At 39.8% G+C, this 22417-nt stretch overlaps 1 protein-coding gene across 27 annotated transcripts in view; it reads left to right on the top strand.

Annotated features, from left to right (window-relative positions):
• Positions 1–22417, top strand: part of PCDH15 (protocadherin related 15) — a 633377-nt gene that overhangs the window by 483534 nt on the left and 127426 nt on the right. For all 27 annotated transcript variants that reach the window (XM_083614042.1, XM_083614038.1, XM_083614050.1 and 24 more), the window contains 4 exons: positions 1366–1498; positions 3552–3631; positions 9591–9684; positions 13987–14115. In XM_083614042.1, the coding sequence (XP_083470168.1) occupies positions 1366–1498; positions 3552–3631; positions 9591–9684; positions 13987–14115 (436 nt within the window). The remainder of the gene's footprint in view (positions 1–1365; positions 1499–3551; positions 3632–9590; positions 9685–13986; positions 14116–22417) is intronic.

The raw sequence follows: 22417 nt of genomic DNA, 5'->3' as shown, positions 1-22417 counted from the left end.
ATTTAAATGTGAAGAACTCTGCATTATCATTGGAAAATTGTGATATATAGGCTCAAAATCCACAGGCATTTAAACTTTTAACTCTTAGCTTATTTTGATGTTGTTGCTGCTGCTGCTGTTCCCAGTCATTTAATATTGTTGCCATCACATTTTCTAATGTATCGTTGCAAATGCAAGGGCCAGAAGATTTAAATGAAAGTCATTGCCCTCCGGGTTCTATAATAAATTCATAGACTATGACAAATTCAGTGAGTGTGGTACACACGTCCTTCAGGCTTTACTTTTCCATCCCTGCATTTATAAGACTATATTTTATCTGTTTTGTTTTTTGTTGATGCCATTTAAGAAGCAAATTTCAATATTCAGCACAGCACTCTAAGGCATTGTGTCACCCATACTATTCTTTTCTAGCCTTAAGAAAATATTCATGGTTTTCTTTAAAAACAAAACAAAAGTGTTTCCACCAAGTTGGTCAGATGAAAGGAATTTTCAAGTCACCTTTTTTCTCCATATCACCCCAGAGATCTAAATAGCTTATTTATTTATGCATAATTAATAGCTTCTTAATCCTTTAGATCTATAGGGACGCGGGTGGCGCTGTGGGTTAAACCACAGAGCCTAGGACTTGCCAATCAGAAGGTTGGCGGTTCAAATCCCCGCGACGGGGTGAGCTCCCGTTGCTCGGTCCCTGCTCCTGCCAACCTAGCAGTTCGAAAGCACGTCAAAGTGCAAATAGGTACCGCTCCGGCGGGAAGGTAAACGGCATTTCCGTGCACTGCTCTGGTTCACCAGAAGCAGCTTAGTCATGCTTGACACATGACTCAGAAGCTGTACGCAGGCTCCCTCGGCCAATAAAGCGAGATGAGCGCCGCAACCCCAGAGTCGGTCATGACTGGACCTAATGGTCAGGGGTCCCTTTACCTTTTTAATCCTTTAGATCAGTTAGATGTTTATTCACCCCACCCAAAAGAAAAAAGAAAAGAAAAACCATGAAGTGAAAGCAACTAAAGTGACCAGTATAAAAAGGAAATAATTTTTGAATATTCTTTATAATGATTATGATTAAAATTATTTTTAGCCTTCCTTTCTCCTAGTCCAGGACTTAAGGTAGCTTACACAGATAAAGCAGAGCAAGCTAAAAACATAGAGAATACAATAATTAAAATGTAATTAAACACTAATCTTTCTGCCCTGTTAACACCTTGTGTCAGATGCATCAGATGCAAAGAATTGCAGGGATGTAACCCAAAGGTTCAGAAGAAATGTTGAGTGCTTATTACCAAAGTGTGCCGTGTGGTGTAAATTTTTTTCCAATAATAATAATAAAGATTTGACTGGGTTTTGTTTGTTCCATTGTCTTTGCAGGAGCTCCATCACTACTGTTTACATTGAGGTTCTTCCTCCAAATAATCAGAGCCCACCCCGCTTTCCCCAGCAGATGTACAGTCTTGAACTTAGTGAGGCCATGAGAATTGGTGCCATTTTGCTAAATTTGCAGGTACAGAATGCTTCAATGTAAGCATTTACAGAACTCTTTCTGCTTATGGTTGTGATGGTCTTGAGCCTAGCTACTTTTGCTGTTTTCAGGGTCTGTTCTGGACAAATATTACTTTATAGCACGGGGGGGGGCGTAGTGAATCTGTGGCCCTACAAGTGATGGTCTTCAACTCCCATCGGCCCCAGACAATGCAGCTAATGGTTAGGGTTGATGGGTTGTACTCAAACAATGGCTGCAGGGTCACAAGTTCCCCATCATTGCTTTATAACATGGATTTCCCAAACTTGGGTCTCCAGCTGTTTTTGGACTATGATTCCCATCACTCCTAGCTAGCAGGACCAGTGGTCAGGAATGATGGGAATTGTAGTCCAAAAACAGCTGGAGACCCAGGATGGGACCCTGCTCTATAGTATGGGTTTTCTGCTGCCATTTAGCCCTTTCCTTATTGGTTTGCCTGCTGAGAAACCTCTGCATGCACATCTCAGACACTTCTGAGGTGCATGTTCACTTCACGTAAAGTGTTGGTTGGACTTCTTGGATCTCATTGTTGCCCATCATGGATTTGAAAATGCCTCCTGGAACATAGCCAGTAGTCTCCTATGGCTCCATTTTGTAGCGGACAACAGTGATGGACTAGTGGACTTTTAGAGTAGATTGACCATCATTATAGATACGTTTTCATTGAGGAATCCTTGCTAAATGTCTGAAAATTGTTGCTCTAATTTGTCTTAAATGAAATTCATTCATTCAACATAACAGCTTTTGTCATACAGGTGTTTAGGATCTTCGTTTGCAGCTGTTTAAAGGCGTGAAATGTTAATACGTATGCAATAGTAGATAATGTTACACAGTCTTTTTAAGCTTCCAGCTCCATAAAAGTAATACGTATGAGGTGTACTTTTATAATTTTATGGAGATTTGACACCTGAAATTAAAAAGTTTGGACGTTTGGGGGGTGGGGAGAACCACTGTGTTCTTATTTATTTGTTGTTGTTTTTAAACAACTGTGGAACAAAAACATTTATTTTTTATACTTAGAAATACATGCTGTATCCCATTGACTTAAATGGGTGATAGATAAGCACATGCTTAAATCAATGGAGCTTTAAACTGTTTAACGTCAGAACTGGATTGTGTATTATATTCTTAAATCAGATACAACTGCCTCTGCCCTGAGGAATCCCACAGTGAAGGCTCAGTTGTGCTGAAAAACAGTCCCCAAGTATCACCTGCTGAAAATGACCATCCAGATAGGACTGGAACTACTGCAAAGCAGTGCTGCCCCCCCCTTCAGATAGCATCACCAAGAGGGTATAGTGGTTGATGGTATTGAAAGATGCTGAGAGGTCAGGGAGGATTAACAGGGATGTATTGCCTCGTCTCTCTCCCAGCAGAGGTAATTATATAAGGCAACCAGGGCAGTTTCTGTGCCAAAGACAGGCCAAAACCCTAATTGAAATGGATCTAGAAAATCAGTCTTCAATACCCCCTGGATCTGTTTTATTAATGTTATTGTCTGATAATCTCTTAATTTTTTTCAAACTGATTATTGTCCAGTATAATTTTTACTACCTCATATTTTAAGAAGGGCCCAAATAGGTGCAATATTTAAATGGAGCAATCATATTTGTTTTAAGGAATGCAGTAATAAATAATCCCTACTGAGTTATTTTGAAAATTAGCTGGAGAATTTACTGCCCGCCGAAAACCTCTTTATTACCTCTCGTTCTGTCAGTCATTGTTGATTAAAGCTTAAGTATGCAAATACTCTAATTTCCTGAAATTCCAATAAGCAATTACCATGCTTATGAGAGCACACTCTCCATGAAGCCAAAATGCAGACACTCTCTAGAGGGGGACAAACACATACAATCAGTTGATCTAGAGTTAAAGCTGTCAAATGTTTAATTGTTATGAATGAGTTGATTAGCATTTAAAATGTGTTGCCCATCACTACTCAGGATTTGTTCTTTGTTTTTAAAAAATTCCTAATAAAAAAAGAAGCCATTGCAATCTGTAACATGTCACTTTTCTCTCTGTTGTTCTTCTGAAGGCAACTGATCGAGAGGGTGACCCCATAACATACGTCATACAGAATGGAGATCCTCAGCAAGTATTTAACCTTTCTCGAACGTAAGTAGAATAACCCTTATGGCTGAATTTTCAACTTCCCAGCCCAAATGAATATGCAGATTGTGTGCAAATAACACAGCTTCTAATCGGAGGTATTCAGCTGTTTGAAGTTGAGCTCTCAGACACTAATGGGAGCTCTGTGAATGGTACTGAACTTTGAAATTGTACACCCGAGACCATTTATTTATTTTAAATGTTTGACTAGGTAAAACCCACTGAGATGGAAACTTCCATTATATGAGTGACCTGGGATTAATTAGAAGCCTTTAGACTTGCCAGGTTTCTCCTAATGACAGTGACTTTTTTTTTTTTTTTTACTTACCATTTCTTGTCTGGAAAAATGAAATGTACTGTAATGAAAAGGAAGACCTTTTGGGCCCATTGTCTGAATTCAGCACCAGACATTCCAGGCATTACTAACTGAGAAAGCTTTTAGCATTCTTCCTAAATGGATGCCACCTTAATTAGTGAAAAGAAAAGCCCTGGAACACTGAAAGCATATGTACCAGAAATAGTGAAAACCTTTCCTTTAAGGTCCTGTCATTTGCAAAGCTATTATTTGCTTGAATATTAATTGCAGTAAGTGGAGAAAGAAGGATATATTGAGGGAAGGTTTCCCCCTCTCAGAAATTAGGAAAAGAGCAAGCAAGAGTCTTTTCATTATGTTCTCAAAGCTCATGTACTAAGACATTTGTTCACCAGTGTGAATGCGGGTATAAGCAACATACTAAAAACAGAGGATGCTGCAATAATCTAGGAACTTTTCCACTCCTCAGGTTGATGGTATGCTTCTGTCACTGCAGATTATTATCCTGAACCTGTTTTCTGTTATTTCTATGCAATTTACTTTCCATTGTAGGGGAAAATATATATACATATTGGGGTCTGGCTGTGGAAACTGTTGCACCTGGTAGCTGGAGGTTTGCAAATGCATAAACCACCAAAAGTTGAGGGCAGCAGCTACTTTTGAATGAGACTGGGCTGAAAATGCCTCTCACTTAACTGGCAAAAAAGATTTCTTCGAGAGATAAAGGAGCTGCTCTAAGCAGTAGCATCCTGACAGCGTTTCTCAATGACAAAATAGTCCAGTAGGAATTACCCAGGGGTATTTTGTTTTTGACTTCCTTTAAAAAAGGAAATATGTCTGCCTCCATGGCCAGCATTTTTTTTTTACTAGATATTTTAAAAATGAGTGACTGTAGCTTTCTGTCTCATATCTATCATGGGAAACTCTTTCCCTGAAAAACGCTAGAAATTTCTCTCTCTGCAACTTCAGAAAATTTGCCAAAATGCCACCCCCTCTCCACCCCTCCACCCCACCCCCAAAATGTCTGGGCCAACTAACTTCCAGCTAGCACTACTTTATAATATGCTTTTCTGTGTGCACTCATTAAAAGTTACAAAAGGCATTCATATTTCCAGGTTATTCCAATGAAAGTAATGGGCAATATTTGCATTTGAATACATACAGTATTTATTCAGGCAGTCCCTAAAAGCAAGTATAGCAGAGATGCTCTTCAGAGGATCCATGTTCAGAACATGCAGTATAATATTATGACAGGTTCTCTCTAGTGAGCTGTAAGAAAACAGAAGTACTCCATTTCTGATATGAACCAACATAACTACTTAATCCATTTTATTTATTTAACAAAATCTATAAACAGCTTGATTGTAATGAAACCTCTAAGTGTTTTGTTTATATTTTACATGAAATAATTTTAATGCCAATCAAAACAAGTCATTAAAAACTTTAAAGAAATCAAGTCAGCAGGAAGGCATGAACGGGCTTGACTGAACAAAAATGTTTGAAGCAGGTGCTGAAAAGCTACCAGAGAAGTGGCAGGGCTAAAATCAGGAACAGGAGCCAAACATCTTCCCTGATATCATGCTCAGCCCCTCCAATCCAGCTGCACCTTCCCCTGCCCACTACCACTGATATTGGGGGCACATCTTCACAACTTCCTGCTTCCTTGCCTACCTAGGCACATTGTAGCACCATCATATGGCATCACTACATGCAATTGGGAAATTAAGTTCACGGTTGATATACTAAGGCCTAGTAGTAGGAGCATCGTGCACTGTCAGGCCAAAGGTAATAACCACTATGGCACTTCCGGGTTGGCGCCTCCATCAATGGCGGAGCTCCTCCGATCGGGAGGAACTTGCTCCGTGGAAAGCAAGGTCTGACCGCCACAGCGAAGGCGGAGACCCACTGAAATCACAGGCGGGAGAAGCTTGTGAACCTAGGATTCGGCTGGCACCATTTGCGCCTCCCCTACTCGCGGGGAAACCCTGTTTTGGGGATCCAGAGCGACGTGGGGTGAGTGGCGCGGTGCTTCGAATTGACTGTTTCTTTCACGGAGTGAAGCCGCATTGCTGTTGCCGGAGAGCGCTGACTTTTTCCTGTGGACAATTCATTGACTGTGAACAGAACGTATTTGACAGCTAGCTAAACAAGAGAAATATATTGTTTCCATTGTCCTCTTCTGCGTTTAAAAAGGAGGAAAAGTAACTGAAAATAGAAACTATCTTTATTGCTTGAGTTGTGCTTGAAAGGATTGATACAAGTGGAGATTGTTTCCCTCTAGAGGGAGCTTTTGAAACTGTTACAGGAGTGTAACTGGGGAATCTCCAGCTGCAAGATAAGAAATTGTGAGAACCAGGGATTGACCTTGGACCATTTAAAAATGTTGACAGGAGAAGCCATAGTGACTGCATTATGTAAGATAAGCTATGCGCTGGAACAGCTTCATAAGAAGACGGATGATATGACTACTAAAATTGACAACTTGGGACAAAAAGCGATTAATTTGAGACAAAAAGTGAGCACCAACACAGAAATTATTCAGGACTTGGTACAGGAATCTACTTTGGCAGGACAAATTGTGGAGGAGAAGGAGAAAGCTGTTGTTGTCGAACCTAAAGTAATACAAGCGGGAGCCTCAGCCTTACAGAAGCAAATTGAGGACTGTAAGTTGAGGCCTTCTGTGATTGAATCTAGAAAAAGTCAGATTTTGAGGATCGGAGCCCGGCTTGGACTGGAGAAGGAAAGTTGGAAAGATCCCTCTATGCAGGGATTAATGGACTTTTGGGATATGGACTTGGGTCAGGAGGAGATTGAAGTTCCGGGGGCCTTTGGATTTGGAGGAAGCTTGAAACATGTCCTGAAATACTTTATGGATCTTAACTTTAACTATGGAAATTTGGCTGACCTGTCGAGAAGGAATAAAAGCATTGTTAGGTTGGAGTCTCCCTGAGATCTGCTCTTTAGCATTAAAGAATATGAAGAAGACCTGCAGAAGGGACTTGGAAAAGAGTTAAGAGCCTCGGACATAAGATCTCCAGGTTGATGGACTATATGGAATTGACGGAAAGGACTGGCAGAATCCGAGACCAGGGAGAAGAGATGGTGGAAGAAGATTGGAAAATTTAAAGTTTATTTATAGAAATACTGTAAAATTAATGAGTGATAGAAAAATGTTGGAATGAAATTTTATGGCCTTAGTAGAAATGTTATAAGGAGTTAAGCATATACAAGTATTCTAGTTTTAATGGAAAATAAGGTTAAAAATATGTTAAGATATTTATAATATGACAGAAGATAGAGAAAGATGGAAAGGATTTGCTGAAACAATTAATAGAAGTGGAATACAAAAAGGGAGGTGAGAGGAGGTCGATGAAACAAGGGAATGAAAGATAGAGTATGGAAAAGGTATGATGTATGTTTTTAAATTGTTTTTGTTTTGTTTTGTTTAGGGTTAGGGATAGGGTTTTGTTTAGTTTAATGTGTTTAGTTTAATGTGTTAAGGTTGTGCTTTGTATTGTTTATATTTCATATTGTATTGTTTTTTTCTTTTGTTTTTCTCTTTTGTCCTTTCTTTCTTCTTTTCCTTTTTTGTAAGTTTTAAAAGTAATAAATATTATTTTTTTAAAAAAATAACCACTATGGCACTCTGTTCCCTCTGTCTCTCTCAGGAGAAACCCTACCAAACCAAACTTTGCGAGAGCACAATCTTTCACCTTGGATAAGGGTCACAGGCCTGTCTGTCACCCACAATACCTGGCCTATGGGGTGGGGCAAGGGGAAATCATCAGTCAATATATGGGACCCCCTTGATGTGGCCATTTCAAGGGTGACCTATGGCAGAGTCTATACTGAGGCAGGCTCTGGAGGCACACTCAGACCCCAGCTCTATCTACTCAGCCAGGAATCAAACAATACCCCACACTGCAATCAGCCCCTTACCTGCAGGCAGGTATCTTACAGGACAAACAAACTGCTGTAGTAAAAAAACCCAAAAAAACCCAACCCACACACTCTTATTGGCTCGGAAAAGCAGACCAGGTAGGGGTAGGATAGTAGCCCTTCCCTGGTTAGTCCTCCTGTAGGTCTAATATTGTAACTCTGGTACAGTGGTACCTCAGTTTACGAACTTAATCCATTCCAGAAATCAGTTCTTAAACCAAAACCATTCTTAAACCGAGGCACGCTTTCCCTAATGAGGCCTCCCGCCGCCCGTGCCCTTCCACCGTTCAGATTCCATTCTTAGCACAAGGTAAACTTGTCAAATCTAGACACTTATTTCTGGTTTTGTGGAGTTTGTAAACCGAATCGTTCATAAACCAGACTGTTCTTAAACTGAGGTACCACTGTATTACTGATTAAATAACTAGCAAAAAAAATAGAAATAAAACATAAACACAGCACTGCTCTTCTCATTTCAAGGGTTTCTTCTGATTTCAGAATAAAAGAGTTTTAAAATACCCTGTTGGTAATCTAGGGCCAGTGCTCCCTTTAGGAGACGGGAGCTGTTGAGTGGTAACGTCATAAGAGCCAGATCATGTTGTAGGAGCCCACATGGCATCTCCATTGTACTTTGATGTTCCTGGGACAGAAGGGCAGGTCTATGTTATGTATGCAAGCTTTTAGAGTTAGAAGAAATTTGGTAGTGAAATGGTGCTGCAACATATACATGCCTTAGAACTGACTGATGAAGAGCAGTTTGTCTCTGCTTCCATTGAACTCAGATGACCCTAGGATAATGGGAGCCATTGAATACAAAACAGGAATGGAGAAAAACAAAATACTTAATTCTAGTATTTGGATGCCACAACCAATCACTTCTCGAATGATTAAGCAGATCGGAGAGGCTTGAAATACAATCCCATGTCCAGGGGCGTCCTTTAAAAGCTAAAATTAAGTTGGAAGTAACTGGACATGCTCTCCACCTCCAAAGGCCATTCTGGCATGGCACATCAGTGTCAGATAGCTCTTAAAGAACCAATTACGGTTTTCCCATTCTGTGCCAGTTTCTCATATCTTCTGCAGATAGGGGTTGAGCAAAATGGAAATGTGGGAATAGGGAAACCCTTTTCCCACGTATAGCACCATATGGAAATGTCTGCTAGCCAGTAATACAAATAACTCAGTATGTAGCTGCACAGAGAAAGTGGATTCTTCACATCCATTGTCTGCTGTGAACCTTTTGCCTGAAGAGTTGGTCATGAATTCAGATTTCTATTGTGACTGGTTGTGTGTGAAAGCCACAATTGTTTTGCTGCTTATATTGCCAAATTAGGTAAGCTATAAGGAAAGTATATAGTTTACTCACAATGGTATAATAAAGATGTCCCTGAATTGAGAGTTCTGATCTTCTGCATCAGCAGAAGTTAATGAAAAAAATATACTTGCCTTGTAACTTCCTCCATGAGAATAGTTTTGGTCTACTCCTAGCACTTAGTGGTTTGTGGTTTGTTTTGTTTTTTAATGTGCAAACAAACTAGAAAGTACTTGTCTGCAGTTTTTACAGTTTTAAAAAATCACTTTTTGCTTTGCTTTGGGTCACAATGAGAAGTATTCACTAATGCAACCAACCCAGCGGCATATAAATATATACAGCGCTTGTCAATTTTTAGGAGCCATATTTTGATGTAACATACATGTTTGTTTTATTGCTAGATCCGGACTCCTAGCCTTAGGGAAACCTTTAGACAGAGAAAGCACCGATCGCTACATTTTGATTGTTACAGCCTCAGATGGCCGACCAGATGGGGTAAGTTTCTTGTAGAAATATAAAAACAAGTTTCTGAGACCTAAACAACAGGGCACTGAGAGCAGCGCAGCCAAAACCGGGCAAGTCTTTGTTAAACTGTCTATAACCCTCAGTAATTCCCCTTTATGTTGGGAGGTTTTGTGCGAATGCCTCCAATGTGCTGTTTTGGAAATAGAGCTGCAACTGAAATGATTTGTGTCACATCCTCTGACCTCCCATTGTTGTTTTTTTATGGCCAGTACAGACACTGCACACTGCGAGGGACATCCCATGGGGGACATCTTATGGCTGTTCCAGCTCCCTGAGGCCAGGACACTGCCCAAGTCTCTCACATATCATTTTTGAACATTTTCCTTTGCACTCGTAACCTGAGATACTTGTTGTGCCATATAAAAACATTTTACCAGAATCTCTACAGAGACTTTGCACATGGCAGATATAGTTGGTTCAATTTCCCCCCTAGCACTGGGGAAATCATTTTGAAAATGTTGTGTGACAAATCATAAGGAAAACTGTATCAAATGTTTTCTTCCACTAGCTATGGTATAGAGAACATTTTTTTACAAATTAGGTTAGCTCTTGAGATGTTAGGAGGTTTTGCTTTCTTACATTATTTGTTATCAATGATGATGTAATTGACTGCTAGTGACAAGTGATCTTTCTTAATACTAAAAGGTAATCTTCCATTTACTGTCTAATACTACATTTCTCTTAAATGCTGTCAACATATCCTGGATAGTAGTCTTTCTTTGGATCATGGTTCCACTTCTTCCACCTGAAATGTGCTAGTAGTTCATACTTGCTACCGTAAATGAAGCATCGTTTTGGGGAATTGAACTGTTGCTTATAATGTAAGATTTCGGTAGTGTTTATAGTGCTAAAATTAAATAATGAAAGCATTTATGAGCAATGAGTTGCTAGTAAACCGATACTATTCTCTTAACAGTGAAATTCATGTGCTGTGTTTAGATACAAGTGTCCATAAGGAGGCAAGCTTAGAGAGGAATTATATATTATGAATGACAGAGGACTGCCATAAAAACATGGCAATGTTGTGTCTTGTTCTCCTCTTGAAAATCAAGGCATACTCAATACATGATATTATGTTTCCCTATCTCACAAAGCTGCAGCCAGTGGAGTGGACCCAGGGAGGATTACAGCATAATAATGTCACACAGTGCTGCTGTTTTGAAAGTACGCTTGTGTCTGCCATAACATTACGTTCTGCACTTTGGAGACTACAGGCTGGTTGACATGTGTAATATTGCAAAGGTTCTATGCCACCCCCAGTCTCCGCTGAGAAGTAGTAAGATTCCAGGGGAGTTCTAGGCACTCACCCAGGGTCATGCTTCTGCAGGGAATCAAGATGTGGCAGAGACTGTCTTTAAGACATACGGTTTATATTACACATATTTACACTGGAAGCTTTCAAGGGAGGGAATGCAGAGTTTACAGCATTCACAATTCAAGGGGGCTTGTTTCCCCAGCAGTGCAGCACTGGCTTTCCAAGGCATCCTAAACTTAATCTCTGTGCCTCTGTCCCAGCCTGCCAAGATGGTTTTCTGACCTTCAGCTGCCACATGGAGTTCTACCTATTCGCTGTTACTTCTTCTACCTATACCCTGTTACTGAATGCAATTGTGAGAAATGTGAAAGCTCTTTCCATGCTGTAAGATCTGTGATGTCTTATCACACGTTGAATTCATCACTTGGTAAAGGATGCCTGGGCAAACCAGCCTCGGGCAAAGCTTCCTGGCTGAAAAATGGCACAATCATTTACCTAAACCTTTCATCCTTAGCTTTGAAATGTTATTTTTTCTCCACTGGCTCTACGATATAGTCTGGGGGTCCCAATCTACCAAATCTCTGTTCTGTGCCTGTCTGTGGAAAGCCCATAAGGAAGATTATTTTGATGTCTTTTTTTCCTCTATCTTTGGGAAGATACTCCCCAGGGTGGGAGTGGGGATTGGAATACCAAACAACTCAAGTAAGGATTTTGTCAAGTAAGCAATGAGCAACAGGCTAGATTCTGTCCTGTTGTTCGTTGAACTTTCCTGCAAAGTCCATGTAGATTTCATGTTTTTATTTCATTATTTTATTGTGGATATTCTTGTGGAAAGGAAAATGCTACATGAGAAAAGCAAAAATAAACATATCATATATGCACCTTCCATCTAAGGACTTTGCATGCCTTCTCTGTTTAGTGCGCAAAGAGTTTTCTCTAATGAAGATATAACTCAAGGGGTGGGGTGAGGAATCTGTCCAAGGTTCAACCTTCCGTACATTAGCACTTGGATTTTAGTACTTTTACCTTTATTTCATTTTAAACAGAATGTTTGGTGAGCAGAAAAAAATATGCAAATTTCTAAGACTTGCAGTTGCATTTATAGGAGCATCAGCAAGACTGTAATGAGGTACAGAATGGGAGCTCCTGCTTCAGTTGCTTCATCCTGGCTAGTTAACTGTCACTGTGGTTACACCTTTTCATGGGAAAGGTCACATTTGCATCTTTGCTTCTAATTACTGCACTCTATTTTCAGCCTGTAGCTCCAATACATAAAGTAAAAGAGGAATGTATTGAGCTTTCCATCAGTAGGATGTAGCATCCAAGTGTGCAAGTTCAGGATATTCCCTTTCTTGAACCCCCTGGAATCTCATATCGCTTGGAGATTGGGGTAATGGTATAGTAGGAAAGTCTGTTGTTGTTGTTTAGTCGTTTAGTCGTGTCTGACTCTTCGTGACCCCATAGACCAGAGCATTCCAGGCACTCCTGTTTTCCAATGCCTCCTGCAGTTTCGTCAAATTCATGTTGGTAGTTTCAAGAACATTGTCCAACCATCTCGTCCTCTGTCGTCCCCTTCTCCTTGTGCCTCAATATTTCCCAACATCAGGGTCTTTTCCAGGGAGTCGAGTCTTCTCATGAGGTGGCCAAAGTATTGGAGCCTCAGCTTCACGATATGTCCTTCCAGTGAGCACTCAGGGCTGATTTCCTTCAGAATGGATAGGTTTGATCTTCTTGCAGTCCATGGGACTCTCAAGAGTCTCCTCCAGCACCATAATTCAAAAGCTTCAATTCTTCGGTGATCAGCCTTCCTTATGGTCCAGCTGTCACTTCCATACATCACTATTGGGAAAACCATAGCTTTAACTATACAAACCTTTGTTGGCAAGGTGATGTCTCTGGTTTTTAAGATGCTGTCTAGGTTTGTCATCACTTTTCTCCCAAGAAGCAGGCGTCTTTTAATTAGCTAGTGGCTCTGAAAGGGAATGCAGATCCCCATCTTTACTTCAAAAGATGATCCAGTTCATTCAGTGGGGTCCAAATGAGCACTGTGGTGCAGATGTAGATACACATCCAAGTGTGCATGTTTGGAAACCTTATGCCTGGCAGATCTCCCTTGCTTGATCAGGGTATCATTTATACAAGGCTATCAGTGTATGTAGACAAAGGTGCTATATATTCATAGCTTCTTTTGTACTCTCATAGCTGAACATTTTAGGCTTTGCCTAAAATTTCCCCTCCCAGTTTTCAGGTAATTTCTTTTCTGTGACTCAGACTCTATTTAATTCCATACATTCGCTTAATATTCATTTTAATGGCACATAATTCTATCATTTTACATTTCAATAGCAGCAGCACATTGCTAAAGCATCCGGTTTATTGTCTTCTTCCCTTGGGGGAAAAAAAAGCTCATGTTCATCCAGTTGCTCTGTTACTGGGATATTTTACTTGCACATGCACAATTACAGCCTTTGTTGAACTTTTAAATGATGACATAATTTATCCACAAAACAGTTTTTGAGTCTTGTCTCAGAAGACAAGACTGCCCTACCCACTGCAGTTGGGTAGGAGAGCTGGAAAAAAAATCTCATGTGGCAACCAACACGCCCCTTTGGTTTCCGATAGTACACAGGTAGACAAGTCTAAAAAGCCTGGGACACATCCGACAACCAATGCACCCCTTTGGTCTCAGATTACTTTTGATACTGTCAAAAATAATCTACAGTGCACACTTTGGATGTGTGTGTGTGCATAAATGTATCAGCTCTCCTACCCTACTAATGCAGTACCTTCTAAGTATCACCAGGTATAATGTAATTGTGATAATCCAACTCCGCAGCATTCATTTGTATAATGGTTTTAGATAGTTTAGTGTTTTGTATGGTTTCTATTTTGCTTATATTCTTATGGATGTTACCCTTATGGTGAATTGTGGAATACAAATTTCAATAATAAGCACTAAGTATCCTCCTGTAAGGTAAAAACATCTGCTTCATAATTTTATTTCCTTTTTCTTGCAGACATCAACTGCTACAGTGAATGTGGTTGTAACAGATGTAAATGACAATGGGCCAGTCTTTGATCCTTTTCTGCCTAAGAACCTTACAGTACTAGAAGAGGAAGCCAATGCATTTGTTGGTCAAGTGAGGGTAAGTCTGTTGCTAGCAAAGGTGAACATACTGATTTGAAATTGTCTCTAAATGAATTAAAGCTGCCAGGTGGATGATGCCAATTTATGAAGTTGGTTTTAACTGCATTTTCGGTAAAAAAATGAACTTAAATATCTCAGTAGATATAATTTGCAAATGACCCCTCCCTGCCTCCCAACCCACCAGGAGGTGAAATCCATGCATGAACTGTTGGGAATGTGAAATGGAGTGTTGCAAAAGGGACACATGGATACTAAACCCTTCCTGTTCACAGCTTTCCTTAGTATCTGGCAACTGTTCCCCACGAAACCATCTTCAAACCTCTCCTGTATTGCTCTCATAGTACCTGGGTGGAAATGAAATCTGTTACCCATATTTACAAACTTCCCTCTAAAATTCTTTTGTGGCCCACATTGTGATTAAGGCTGCAGTCCTAAACACTAAAGTGTAAGCCCTATTCAATGTAATGGGATTTCCTTTGGAGTAAACATGTGATGTTAGAACCACTTCACTTTTTGCAGAAAAATAGGAGGTACCAGTTTGATGACATCAAAAATGGAGCCTTCGTTTCTCATCTGTGGAAAGATGCCTTCCACAAATGTGCAAATCCAATTTTGGAATATTAAGTAAGAAATGTGAAAACAGCGTTCATAAAATATTCCAGAACAAAACTTGAAATGAGCCTACACTGTTTGAAACTGGGATAAAATTGTGGCTGGTGGATTTTTTGACATTCTATAGGATATAGTCATGTCATTTTAAAGTAGCAATAAGCATCTTTTTCAATCCGTTTTGTGTTCTGTCAGGATGCTGTCAGTGTATCATTTCAAACAACAAAATGCAACTCATTCCTTAGCTTGGGTAGTAGAATAGAATATATCAGTCCTCCAACACATCTCTATCTTCTGTGTCATTGTAATTTTTAAATCATGCAAAGTGCTGTCTTTAATGAATCCAGAATTGTCATCTAGTAGTAAATATGGAAATAACAAGAAAAGTGTTGGCAAAACTTAACTCTTCTCTCTTTTCTTTTCTTTTCTTTTCTTTCCTTTCTTTCTTTCTTTCTTTCTTTCTTTCTTTCTTTCTTTCTTTCTTTCTTTCAAGAAGCTTTAGAGTGGTTTGTTTCCCAGCCAGTTTAATTGAGCCATACACTTAGCTGTGCACAAAGAAAAGCATAACAATGCAAATAAAAAACTGCCTTAATTTGAAAATGTTGGTTGCAATTTGAGTTTGACTCCTTCAGTTGCTTTGTAGATCTAACAAGCAAGGAGTAGACATCATGATTTGTAACTCATGTAGCATGAAAAGCTTTAACATTTTCAAAAGGAACTGAAGTCTATAGTCTTACTGAGAATTGGGGTCATACCCACTGGCCCCACCCACCCCAACCTCCACATGTCCAAGTGTTCTGTTGCAGACAGCTGAATATGCATAAGCTCCCCAGTGCAAGATGTGTCTCTTCCATGAAGGGATCTGTCCATACAGAAGACTATGCATGTTTGTATTTACATCCACAGGTTCTGTGCAAGCTGGACACTTGAAGGTAGGGTAGTGATGAATTACCCTTTAATTAGTATTCAGTTCTCTGCAGGGCACGAGACTTTAATGACTGGTTCTATTAAAGAAAATTAAGAAAAAGGAACAAAAAGAATGTAGTAATTAAAACCAGCATGACTGGGGGCATAAATTATTAATTCCCCACTAATTGTTCAAATGAACTGAGCAGTTAAATGGAAATACATCATTTATCCGCTACTCATGCTGAACAGGAAGCAATAAAGGGAACGGCAAGGAGGAAGCTTTTAATTAAAGGCACAGTAGTCTTTTGTTCAGGAGCCTCAGCAGAGCTTTGCCAGTGCACACCTGACACTTTAAAACAACAACAGCAGCACACCACAAATCAGTCTGAAGAAATACAAGACAACTCAGAAAACTGGAATGGAACTATTGTTAGCAGAGTGTTAAACAGGTCTTTCCCACCTGAATGTAGATATCCTTGCTTGAGTTTTCTTTTGAACATGCTGCTGAAACCGAAACAAGAGAATTTCCGACTGCATAGTTCCTTGGAAACTCCAAGCTACATCAATAAACCTCATTGCATATTCAGAGCCAATAGAAAGTGTTAATATCCTATGAAGTAAAAGAGCTCACAGCTGGTATCCTTGTAGGTGGTGGCATAGGAAAAACCCCTGCTGGGAATGGGGGAATGCAAAGAAGATTAAAAGAAGAAAAACTAAAAAGGACAAGTCTCAAAGTGTTGTGGATGCATTTCATATCCTTTAAACTCCACACAGTACTTACTTGACTGTGGAAATTGGAGTTGTACCAGATTCCCCACTGTTCTTTTAATTTTATCATTGGGATCCCCCAAAGTCAATTTTTGAATGCAATTCCTTTTCTTCTTTTTAGAAGGCCACTGTGAAACAGAAAGATTTGAGAGTTCAAATGCATGAAACTGACAGTGAAGTTCAACCATATCAAACCACTTTTCTTATAGCTATTGACTTATCTTCTGTAGAACATTAAAATATTTTGATCAAAAATTATATCCGAGATGTCTTGCGAGATCATATTTTAATATTTACAACTAATCCATTTTTAAGAAACATGAGTGTGGATCACACAATTCCCTGGGTTCTAAGCAACCATTTATATTGCTGGTGGGAAAGGGGACATAGTGATGCTGGAGAGGCCAAATACATTTCAAAACTATGTTGAATTTAAGATTCTTAGGACTGGAAATAATAAATACTATTATTTCAGTTCCAGTTCCAGGTTACAGAGCTCTTTATTCTCAATCACGTTAACAATTTGTCCTAAGTCCATTCAGTAACAGCAGTGACTAGGCGTGACCCACAAGACTCTGCTCTCAGTCTTGATGAAACCTCCTCTGAAGACAGGAGGGGAAGATCCTGTGGTGGGCATTTGTGTGGGACCTGATACCCCTGTGCCAAAACCAGAGCTGCTTCCCCAGAAAACACCTTGCCCAAAGGAAGGGGCCGCAATACTGGGCTTTCTTACTTCCCGGTGGTGGTTTCCCATCTCAGCTCTGGACCATTCCCATCATCACAGAGATGAGGTAATGTGGCAATGGCTGGTCTAGGCTGATGCTTCATCTCCTTCTTCTTGGTCCTATTATTTATTCTTTGAATATGCATGATCTATTTTATGCTAACATTGTGTGGCTCTTGTCTGTCTTTTTTGGCCATATCCCACTGGGTAGCATTTCATCTTCAGCTTAAATAATCTAAAACTAATGCTACTAGTCCACCATCCTCCTTTGAGTCAAAGAACTCCAATATTTAAACCAGGTTCCTTTTTGTTTCTGATTGTGACTGTGTCTACATCAGTACAGTGGTACCTTGGGTTACATACGCTTCAGGATACATACGCTTCAGGTTACAGACTCCGCTAACCCAGAAATAGTGCTTCACGTTAAGAACTTTGCTTCAGGATGAGAACAGAAATCATGCTCCCGGGGTGCGGCAGCAGCAGGAGGCCCCATTAGCTAAAGTGGTGCTTCAGGTTAAGAACAGTTTCAGGTTAAGAACAGACCTCCAGAACGAATTAAGTACTTAACCCGAGGTATAGGCAAGAACAGAAAGAAAAGATAGTCGCCAACAGAATAATACAAGAAAATCTGTGGCTCATAATGTCTAAAAATTAGAATGATTGGAAATTGACCAGACTCTATCTTCTTCCAGTTCACGATCCTTTCCTATTGTAATGTGAGATAAATGACCAGAGTCCTCCTTCATTCTTTATTCTGTATTGGGAGGGGAGAACCTTTGCCCAAATGCCAGATCCCCTTGTGGCTCACCTTCTGGAGACCACATGCTAGCAATGATGGGACTAACACAAAGTAGATAGGACTGTGCACTTCTCTCACACATGCATATACACACACCTTTTCATACATTCTCTCTCTGTTTTCAAGTCTAATTGCTAGATATGGGTATGATCTTCATGTAGATCATGGTTCATAGATACTCTTTTGTTTCCAGCTGCAATCCACAAAGATCCTCTCCCCCCCCCCCCATTGTGGCAATTAGGCTTAAAAACAGTGCACCATTAAGGCTGGTAGGAGCTTTTCTTTCCCCAAGACTAAGTACTGCATGGGGAGTGATTTTTGGTGGTGACACCTGCAGTGCATGGGAGACTCAACCCTTCTCTTTTCAGCTGTGATCCCTTCCGGGAAAATGACACCCCATGGTTAATGGGAGCTTCCAGTTACAGCCAGTTTAAGGCTTCCCTCACCAGCTTAATTGCTGCCTGGGAAAATTTGGAATGTGTGTGTTGTGGATGGCTAACCACTGTGGCAATTAAGCTTTAGAAACTTCCACCGGCACCAGTGTAAGCTGCTTCAATTTTATTTTTAATCAATCCTGTTTGCTGTGTGGAGTGGGTGGGACAAAGTGGGGAGATGCTGTGGCCAACATTCAGCCCATTGGCTGAGAATTCCCAACCACTTTCCATACCTTGGGAAATCTACCAGGCTTGTCTGCTTACACTCTCCTTCCACATACCGCTTCCTAAGTTCTTTGGTTCTTTTATTATCCTGCAACAGTTTATCACAACATAAGGGCTGGATAATAAATATATAATTGTAACCTGCAGGTGACCTTTCTATTTATGCTTTAATTCAATAATACTCTTTGACTACCTTTGGAGAGAGAAGCCTTAATTTCTGAACTGGGCATCAAACTCACAGAGGGATTAGTGGGGGGGGGGGATATTGTGCAAAAGGGGGGGGAATAAAATAGCAGTGTAGAGTACAGAGTACACTCTCTGGCTTTGAAATGTTGACCAAATAAACTGAATTTATAAGAAAATTACAGCATATTCCCTAATGTTCTATGAAATTGAACTATTACTTCCTAGGCAGGGATCATCCCGTTCCTTGGTTATTTTTCTTAATGTCACAGTGGGAGTCCTTGAAGGGGGAAGAGAGGAGAATAGATTATGTCGGAATTAACTTCCTGAATTATTCATAATTACAAAGTTTGAAATATTTTCCATTTTTAAGAAGCTACTTCACACAATGGGGCACGGCATGTTACATATTCTGCTCTGACATGTGAAATGTAAAAATGCCTACATCCCTTTGCACTGAATCTCTTTCTCAATTAAGAATCCATTGGCAAGTTTAATCTTTGGGAAATAAATAGAAATGGCTAAGAGCTAAGTGCTCCCTTTTGGTATGTGTGTAACATTCCTAATCCTTCCCTAGCAGGGGGTTTTCAGAAAGGCACTCCAGAAAGAGGTACTGTAGGTGTCATGTAGACAAAGGACGCAATACCAAGTTATAATGCATTTAAATCCCAGTGAAACTATTGGGACTTAAAAGAACAATAAAGTTCTTATACTCTTATGCTTAGGTACGTTAATGTGAAGGTTCTAAGAATTGGAATATACACCTTTACATGGATTTTGGAGGGTTCTTATGTTATTTTAGTTTAGTTTAGTTTATCAAGCTACACCTTAAAATAACCACCTGTGATATCTTTTCAAAACTAATTTATGTGAGTGCTTTGCTGGGAAGTGCATATTTTTCTGAGTGCCAATTTCCCTTGGGTGATGGAGGGAAAAATGTTTCTGTAGTGGAAGATCTAAGTTTCCCTCCACCCCCCCAAAAAACCCCTTATTTCTAAGATAATTCTCACTTAGATGAGCTTAGTTATGCTGCATTCTGTGGCATAGGGGTTAGAGTGTTGGACTAGGACCTGGGAGATCAAGGTTCAAATCCCCGTTTGGCCAAAAAGCTCACTGGGTGACCTTGAGCCAGTCACTCACTCTCAGCCTAACCTATCGCACAGGGTTGTTGTAAGGGATAAAATGGGGAGGAGGAGAACCATGTATGCCTTAGAGGAATGGTGGGATATAAATCTAATAAATAATAATTAAATTATGATCTTCCCATTCAGATGTGCTTTTTTCCACTAGTTGAAAGGTTTCATTAAATATTTAATTCCACATCACTATTTAAAAATCTGCAGCTTTGATCAAATGGCTTTAAAAGAAAAGCTAATTAAACAGAAAACTGGATAAGTGCCGGATTCATTGAGTTCTCCTGTTGACACAGGGATTTATTCAAGGAAAGTCCAGTTTAAGAAAACATCACCGGCCCTTTAGAGAACATGATTTCTGTACAACGCACTAGTTTGCAGTTGGCCATTACTCTGGATCCAGTCATTTTTACAGCACCATGCCTCATCAGAATTTTGCGGGTGATTTATGTTAGCATGATGAAAATTGCCTGGTCCTTGCTACATGAGCGACATTGCAAAAAGATAAGTGCAGCAGTGGATGTGTAGCTTTCTGCACCTGCAGTTCTCTGGACTGGGCTTCTTGGTTTTACTGAGGCCTGCATATAGTTCCCCTGTAACGGAATGTAAGTGTTATTCTTGTAATTCCTGTGAATAGGTTTGAGTTCTATATTTTAAATTTTGTGGAAGAACTAAATGTCATTCCATTAGCCTTTAGGGCAAAACAGATATGTTTAGAATGGAGTCAGTTATTCCAATTAGGATAATGGAGAAAGTGCAGACTGTAGGACAGTGGCAATTTAATGTTAGTATTTGGTTATCAGCATCATGGAAATGACTAGTTGGCACACATTCAGGTTCCTGTTAAAATATGTGGTCACACACATGTCTGGTTTACAAGTATACAGTTGTACTTTGGAAGTCGAACGGAATCCATTCTGGAAGTCCATTCAATTCCAAAACGCGGCTTCTGATTGGCTTCAGGAAGCTCCAATCAGAAGCCACAGAAGCCCCGTCAGACGTTCGGGTTCAGAAGAACATTCACAAACCGGAGCACTCACTTCCAGGTTTGCGGCGTTTGGGAGCCGAAATGTCTGAGTACCAAGGTGTTCAGGATCCAAGGTACGACTATAGAGATAGCAGACTTCAATCTATAATTCTAATTATATATTATTGCTATTTATTAAATTTCTATCCCGCCCTTCATCCAAGGATTACGACAAGATAAAAACACAAAAATATACCATAACAAAAAATAAAAACTATATACCCCATGCACCCACCCACAGTTTAAAAGTCTATAGATCATTAAATTAGTCAAAGGTGTGGGAGAAAAGGAATGTTTTTGCCTGGCATCTAAAGATATGTAATAAAGGAGCCAGGCGAGCCTCACCAAGGAGAGCATTCCACAAATGCTTTAAACTAATAAACCTGAAGATTTTTTCGGCATTCAAACTTCCTGGCACATTTTTGCTCCAAATGTTAAATTCCATATCTTTAAGAAAGGAGAACTTCAGTAAATTTTCAGAATCATACTGCTGCATCTCTCTAGGTATCTCTGTTTGCTTAGTATCTGCTTAGTGTAAGGTCATTTTATTTTAAATTTTTGTGCTTTGCTGCAGTTTGTTTTTCATGCTGTGAAAATTCCGCATGCCTTGCCTCTGAATCCAAGGTATTACACTATGTACATTACAAAGAATGGTAGTCAAATAGATCAGGCAGTAGCAAATACTGTAGAAACTTCAAAAGAACTGGCTTGTTACAATTCTGATTGTGTATAATGAAAGTACAGCCCCAACAGCACATATCATCACCCTCTTCCTTTGTTACAGTCATTGACAAGATGCAGCTGCTGGCAGAGAATAAATTTAAGTTTTTGCTTCTAGAAAAAAAGAGGGGAAGAACCCTAATTCATATTTATGCAGAGTTTCATTCTAAACAGACAATGTATTGATTCAGCATTGAATATAAACAAGCCCACCTCCAGATAGGAGTAGACAAATATTAGCAGCATTTATTTGTTCTCTTATGTGAGAATTCTGTGAATAGATATTAATTTAATGATACTGATCTGTAGCCATTATGGACAGTGGCCTGCGAAATCTGGCTGCATTGATGGTGTATGATCTCAATCTGTCTTTCATGCTCAATGTCATGGATCTCTTCTCATCTTCTACATATAATGCTGCTACTCTCCCTTCCTGTTTAATCTACTCCTTTTGAATAGTTTATACCCTTCAATTTCTACATTCCATTCATGAGTCTCATCCCACTAGGTTTCAGTAATGTCTGTTAGGTCATATTTGTCTTCCTGTATTAAGAACTCAAATTCTTCTTGCTTGATTCCCATACACTGCGCATTAATATAGAGACAACTTAAACCCTAAGTTATCCTTCCACACACAGCTGCCTCCATCCCTCTCCAAAGGGAGTCACATACCACTACCATTTGTCTCTTCCTTTTCTTGGGAGTCGCAGGAATTGTTCTGTGCACTGTATTTCTATTGTACTTCTATTGCCACCCCAGTGTGTTCTGA

This window comes from Podarcis filfolensis (assembly GCF_964270895.1).
Source record: "Podarcis filfolensis genome assembly, chromosome: 5".
NCBI classification, from domain to species: Eukaryota; Metazoa; Chordata; class Lepidosauria; order Squamata; family Lacertidae; genus Podarcis; species Podarcis filfolensis.
Note: the sequence above shows the minus strand (reverse complement) of the source record. Positions and strands in the feature narration are given on the sequence as shown.